General features: G+C 45.5%; 1 protein-coding gene across 1 annotated transcript; it reads right to left on the bottom strand.

The window, feature by feature from the left end:
* Positions 1 to 1,495: 1,495 nt before the first annotated feature.
* Positions 1,496 to 5,737, bottom strand: LOC119298182. Its single transcript, XM_037575681.1, has 6 exons — positions 4,347 to 5,737; positions 3,143 to 4,261; positions 2,724 to 3,051; positions 2,362 to 2,612; positions 2,020 to 2,239; positions 1,496 to 1,908 (listed from the first exon to the last, which is right to left on the bottom strand). The coding sequence occupies exons 1-5, from the start codon at positions 5,088 to 5,090 to the stop codon at positions 2,138 to 2,140; spliced, it is 2,544 nt and encodes an 847-aa protein (XP_037431578.1). The 5' UTR covers positions 5,091 to 5,737; the 3' UTR covers positions 1,496 to 1,908; positions 2,020 to 2,137.
* Positions 5,738 to 6,325: the final 588 nt, after the last annotated feature.

Here is a 6,325-nt window from a genome sequence, read left to right as displayed (position 1 = left end):
AAAGAGAAAATGAATAGTTTTTTCTCAATCTCTGTTTCAAAACAAAAACACATAAATTTTACAGTCCGCATGGACCTCTTCTTAAAATTCCTACGCACGAAGAAAAAGACTAAGATCCTTAGTGGCGTTGTTATATTCTAATTATACTTTTTCATGTGGCTTGACTTTGAGTTGACCAAGTATTCATGTGTTTCCTATTCATGTGAACCTAATGCTTTCAAAATTCCAGTATTTTTAATCCTTTGTGACAATCTTGTCATATTCTTGTTTTCTATTCTTACGTTTTTAGAATCATGCGAACTAAAGAGGCTCTGAGAGCTCGTCCAATACTTATTTTTTCGATAAAGAGTGGATCTTATTAACTCAAAAGGAAGATCGAGCGGATAGAAACACAATGAGCACACATCCGACCTCTGTATGGTTATGATGCACACAACCAACACCATCTCTGCCAGGTTTTCTTTTTTGTGAAAATATGACAACATGTGATCACGATTTTAAGCACTTGTCAAGACGAACGCACTGGTGAAGATGACCGCTAATTAGATTAGCGCTTGGTAAGATAAAAAATTAATAATTAATAATTTTAATTTCATACAATGATGTCAGCATGATGCATGCGATTTCTGCATTCATGCAAGTGCTTTAGAGAAAAATCTTATTGAGAGGTACTAGCACAGGAAGACAGTATGCTCCATCGATTTTCCCGTAAAATAACAGATAGATAGATTTTATTAATGAAAAACATTACTAACATAGTTCTAATTATTGTAATCAAGCATTCTTGGCTTGTTGATAGTTCGTTTGGTGGGGAGGAATTGGTCCTTCTCTTCTCACTTCAAGATTTATAATCTGAAGCCATTGGTTGAGGTCACATATTTTACAATAATGAAGTCTTAAGCAAACTGGTTTAATCAATTATTCGAACTACTGTTTTATTCATATGATATAATTTGCGTTTTAACAAATCAGACCTTTGCAGAGGCTTCCCTGATATATACTTACTTCTCTTATCATTAATGGATTAGAAGAAAAAACATAAGGCCATCCAAGTCGGACGTTCCTTGGTAAAAGCAACACAGCCATATAGAGACTGAAACGCAACACAAGCATACAAACACAAGGGATGACTAGCAGCTTTCAAGTGTCAATTCCATACCATGAATCTATAGTACGTAGATATGTACCAAGTAGTAAGTACAACGAATAGTAAGGAAATATTCAGCAATGAGCAACTGAGACTGTTCAGACATGTGAATGACATTCTAACTATGCTTCATCTAGATGCACGGTAACACTTGCATTGCAGCCAAAGAGGGAATTCAACGAGTAATGTAGTTCCCTCAAAAGAACAATGGCCTTCTGGCCATCCCAAGGCTTTCATATCACCACTATAACACAGGAATTAGTACTATTTTTTTCAAGGAAAGGAGCTCAGCTCCTCAATTTCATTTCTGGAATCAGACTACATAGTCCAACATGATTATACCCTGGCCATCCTCTTACGATCAAGAACCAAAACTAATCAGCTACCAGGTAATAAGTAATATCCTTTCTGTTCCACCTCACACACGCGAAATATCACCGCTGCTGCGCAACTCCAAACTCCTCTGAGAACATCTTACATGCACAAAAACAGAAACCTACAGGCTCAAACAAGCAAAGTGCCAACCAAGAGTTAGTATGTTATCTGCGCACATGGCTCTGTAAGTTCCTCTGCGTGTATCATTTGATGCAGAGGCCGGGGGTAATCCTCCTTTTTGGAAAAAAATGGCTCTGTAAGTTCCTGCGGTTGGCCTCTGGCGAGTACTCGACTGACGATCAAAGAGATTAGCAACTGCATCAGCGGTCAGTGCACATCCCTATGCCTGCCCGTTTAGAAGTTCATAGTTAGTCCGTCTTGGATTTCTGAAGGGAAGAAACGGTAGTTGCAACACCTACTGTCAGATGCTTCTTTCGACAGTTAAGTTAGTTCTGAAATTAAGATGCAGTGCCAAGGATTGATTTACTCGATCATACCCAAGATTATGAGCTGCATATACCAAGACGAGCATCCACCATCTTGAGCAGACGGTTGACTTCATCCTTCTTGATCGCGACGCTCACCACAGAACAGAGGTCTTTGTCGTCGTTGCCATCATAGAAGCATCCTCTTTTCTTTGCATCGGCCACTATCTTCTGCCAGATTGTCCTGCTGCTCGACAACGTAGCCGCATCGCCAAGAATCCAGAAGCAATGCCTGCAAAAGAACACAGCAACAGAAGTGCGCAGAACTGAAGTAGCAAGATCACATATGACCCCAATTTTTCTATGAGCTGAAGAAGTCCTCTCAACCAACCAGGCGACTAATTGTTCACTCACTTGGCCCGTGTTTGCGCCACATTGGTACGCCTCTGATCGGAGAGGAACCCGACCGATCCATGGGTATTGGCCCGCACGGCGGAGAAGATGACAACATCCTCCTCGGCACCCTGGAACCCGTCCACGGTTCGGATCTTTTACGGATAAACCGCCATACTTGTCGTGCTCCAAAGCAAGGCTCTCCTGGATGGCACGGACTTGGGCCTTGTATGGCGATACCACGCCCACGCTGAGCTTGCTTCTTGTGTCAACTGACTCCGTACACACGAACCCAAACTAGTCAACTGATGATAGGAAGCAAAGGAAAGGAAATATGTTTGATGAATCTACAGCTGCTAAATATCTAGGTAGCTGCAGCATACCTTGGGACAATCTCTGCACAATCCGGGTCACCGCAGCGACCTCAGCAGCGTTGCTCAGGCTCGTGCCATGCATGCCCGAGCTTTCGATCCCACCTTGGATGTTGATGAAGGAGTAGGGGCCATACATTGGGCCGTCCAGGAGCTTCCTCTCGTAGTCTCTGTGAAGGACGTTGGGGCCATCTGTCACCTTCCTACAGTAAAAACTTGAGATGGGGAACTTGCTTATTTCTGGGTGCATCCTGTACTGCACATCGAGGAGGTGCTTCGGGTGTCCTAGCAAGCACAGCCTCTCGAACAGACTTCTTCCAAAGCCGGCCTCAGCGCTGAGCTGCAGCAGCCAATTGTGAGTGTGAGCATTGCTTGATCTGATACACCAGGACTGACCGACGGACAGGCTAGAAGAAAAAGAAAAACATTACCTTGCTTTTGACAAGCGCTGGTAGCTGGCATTCATCACCGATAAGAACAGCACGGTGGATACCAAGCAGCGACTCGCACTCCTTGAGCTGCGCCGCCTCATCGATAACAAGGAGCTCAAACGGCTGGAAATCACGGACGCGACGCAGATTAAATGAGCTAGCAGCAGTGCAAAGTATGATCGTGGCATTGTTCAGTGCGTAGTCTTCAATTTTGCTCGAATCGCTTGGAAGCAAATCAAACCAATCGGGCAAGTGTTCTAGCTTGTTAAGACACAATGCTCTTGCTTCTTGGAACTCTGGCCACCCCCCGTTTTTGAAGAAGAGTTTCCCAAGCGGGCGCTCCGGCTCGGACCGGAGAAGTTTCCCGAAAGCTTCGAGCGAGCGCAGGGTCTCATCCAGGTAATCAAATCTCCTAGCGGATAGGGGCAGATCATTGCGGAGAGTCTCGAAGCAGCGGCGCAGTGCTTCCTCACGACATTCGTAATTGTCTATGAAGAATTCGTTGAATGTCACCTTCCTCCTCCTCTCTAGTTCAGCATCCCCCACCCCTTGCAGCCGCAAAATATCACCCCTACGCTCCGATCGAACATCCTTAAGATACAAAGAGTGCATACACAACGGTTTCGCAAGAAGTTCTGGCATGTGGTTCACATAGTGCCTCCAGCTTGTCGCCACATTCACAAGTCGGTACACACGCCGATCCAAGAAGATCTTTGCGAGGTTTTCATCCACGTTCATCCGATCTTCGTTGCCAAACAACACGACATTGCCCAGGGAGAAGTGTTTTCCATTGCCGCCATAGGACTCATCCTCGAGAATACCGAGAACACGGGAGGCAACCTCCACAACCGCCGTGTTGGTCGGAGCGCAAGCTAGTGTCCTGTGGTTTTTCATCAGCATTGACCACAAGAGAGATATGATGGCCTTGGTTTTCCCTGTTCCAGGTGGTCCCCAGATAAGGCGCACCCAGCACCTAGCTTGATCCATTGCTGAAACACAATCAAGTACCGCCTTCTGCTGTGAGGTGTTGAGCTTGAATTTTTCAAGGCCATCCAGCTCCTTATGTGACGCTAACCCTGAAGGTACCTCTGGCAACAATGAATTGCGATCCTGGCTGACCTGCCATCAGAAAATAGGAACTATCACAACATATTGATCGAGTAGAAAGACGCAAACCATGCTATAGTACTAAATAGATACATACAGTTGAAGCATACTCTGCAATCCTCTCTACGAGGCTACTGCCCCAACGGCTAAGGATGCCGGCTTTCAGTTCCAGTGCATCATGTATACGATTGTTGCTCTTCATATTGATAAGAAAAACCGCAAAAAGAGGCAATGCGATCACTTCTTTTTGACCTTGTCGTTTGACAGGTAGTTTACCCGACAGCAGCCTTATTGATATTGTTGTGCCAGTGTCGACCACTTGGGGTGCATTTTTCTTTTCTTTTTCGAAAAAGGGGTGCGCCCAGGCCTCTACATCAACTGATGTTGCATTTTTCTCGAGAAGAGATGGCATGGCTATGTCTTGGGAAGAGGTGACAGTATTGTCCATATCTTCAGAATCAGAAGAGCCGGTGGTGGTGCCTTCGTCATCGTTCCTTTCACTTTTACTATCTTCGGATGGAGGCACTACAGCTATGACAAATGGGTCCAAGTCTTTGTGGCGGCTCGGTTTCCGACATGTGAGCACCAATATATCCTTGACTTTCGGGGCATAACAACCAGCTGGCCGAGGTTCCTTGAACGAGATACAGAATTCTGAAGTGCGTTCCTGTTGGATCCGGATCACTTGGGCCACCGGCGCGTGCCAGATGCCGCGCAATGCAGAGCAGAGATCGGCACGAGCTTCTTCCAATAGTGGAGCCATGAATGAACCCATGTACCCCTCTACCGAAGTGAAAGTTGTTGGTATCACCTTAATCTGAATGAAATGAAGCACATACATATATAGAGGTTAGCAGCAACTTGTCAGGTCTTTGTAGGAGCATTTTTTTCCTTTTGAAAAGAGGGTTGAAACCCAGTCCTCTGCATCGATCGATGCACACAGCCGTCAATCAATTGTTGCAACGTTTACACGGTCCAGCACAAGTTTACTTAAATATAATAAAAAGCCAGACAGAACAACCAATGAGAAAGAACACCATACAAATAAGGGATACGAAGTGCAGCCTCATGCAACAGAAATCCTATTAGTACGCTGACAATATATAGCCATGTGCAATAACGGCAGCGCAGCTAGATCGATGCCCGTGCCCTGAATGTGATCGCATCAACGGTGAATTTAGAAAATCCCCTCAATCCCATATTTTTCGATAAAGGGTGTGTTTTATTAACTTATAATGAAGCATCAAAATACAAACACAATGTGTACATCCGGCCACTGCATAATTAGGATTCACACAGCCCCCAATCCCATATGAGCCCTAAATTGATTTTGAAAGCTTGCTCTACAGCTGATCTAACATTACGTATATACTTCATCCAGAAGAAGCAAGCTATACTTAGCCTTGCCAAGTACTAGTACAGAGCGTCAATATATATATGATTAATGGAAGCAAGAAACGAAGGAAGAGGAAAAGACTGGCCTCGTTCTTGAAGAAATCATCGTTGAGCAGATCTTGCAGTTTCCATGAGAAGGTCGGCTTCGGCGGTCCCTTGTACCTGTTCCAATCTGGCGTAGTGGAAATGCTCCTCCATGGATCCGCTTTCCCCACCGGTCCAAGCCGCCGGACTCCACCGGCTAGGGAAGCCTTCCTTCGCAGACGCCCGGCGGCGGCTCTGCTCAATGCGGCGAGGCGTGAAGAAATCAGATGGCGCATAGCCGCAGCCATGCTTGGAATGGAGCGGCAGCCTCTAGCAGGAAGATGGAAAAAGGGTCTGCGTTTTGGGACACTCCGCCCTTGTCTTCCGATGTGGGCTCTGTCCCTGCTCTTCCAACGATTTGGGCCGTGTCCGTCCCCTGGTTTTCTGTATTCGGCCTGCTTTAGGTCCACGGCTCCTTTTTGTTCAACGCAAAAGTGAAATCAAATCCACTAAAAAAAGTCGAATGGGATCATTCTTTTCTCCATGGCTCCTGGAGTAAGGAATAGTGAAATGAAAAAAAGAACTTGAATTGGAATTCTTGATGTGACTTCTCCCAGCCGTCACATCTACCTCCCCACTTTGTCTCCAAGCACCCGT

This window comes from Triticum dicoccoides, chromosome 5A, assembly GCF_002162155.2.
Source record: "Triticum dicoccoides isolate Atlit2015 ecotype Zavitan chromosome 5A, WEW_v2.0, whole genome shotgun sequence".
NCBI classification, from domain to species: Eukaryota; Viridiplantae; Streptophyta; class Magnoliopsida; order Poales; family Poaceae; genus Triticum; species Triticum dicoccoides.
This window is presented reverse-complemented; position numbering and strand designations above follow the sequence as displayed.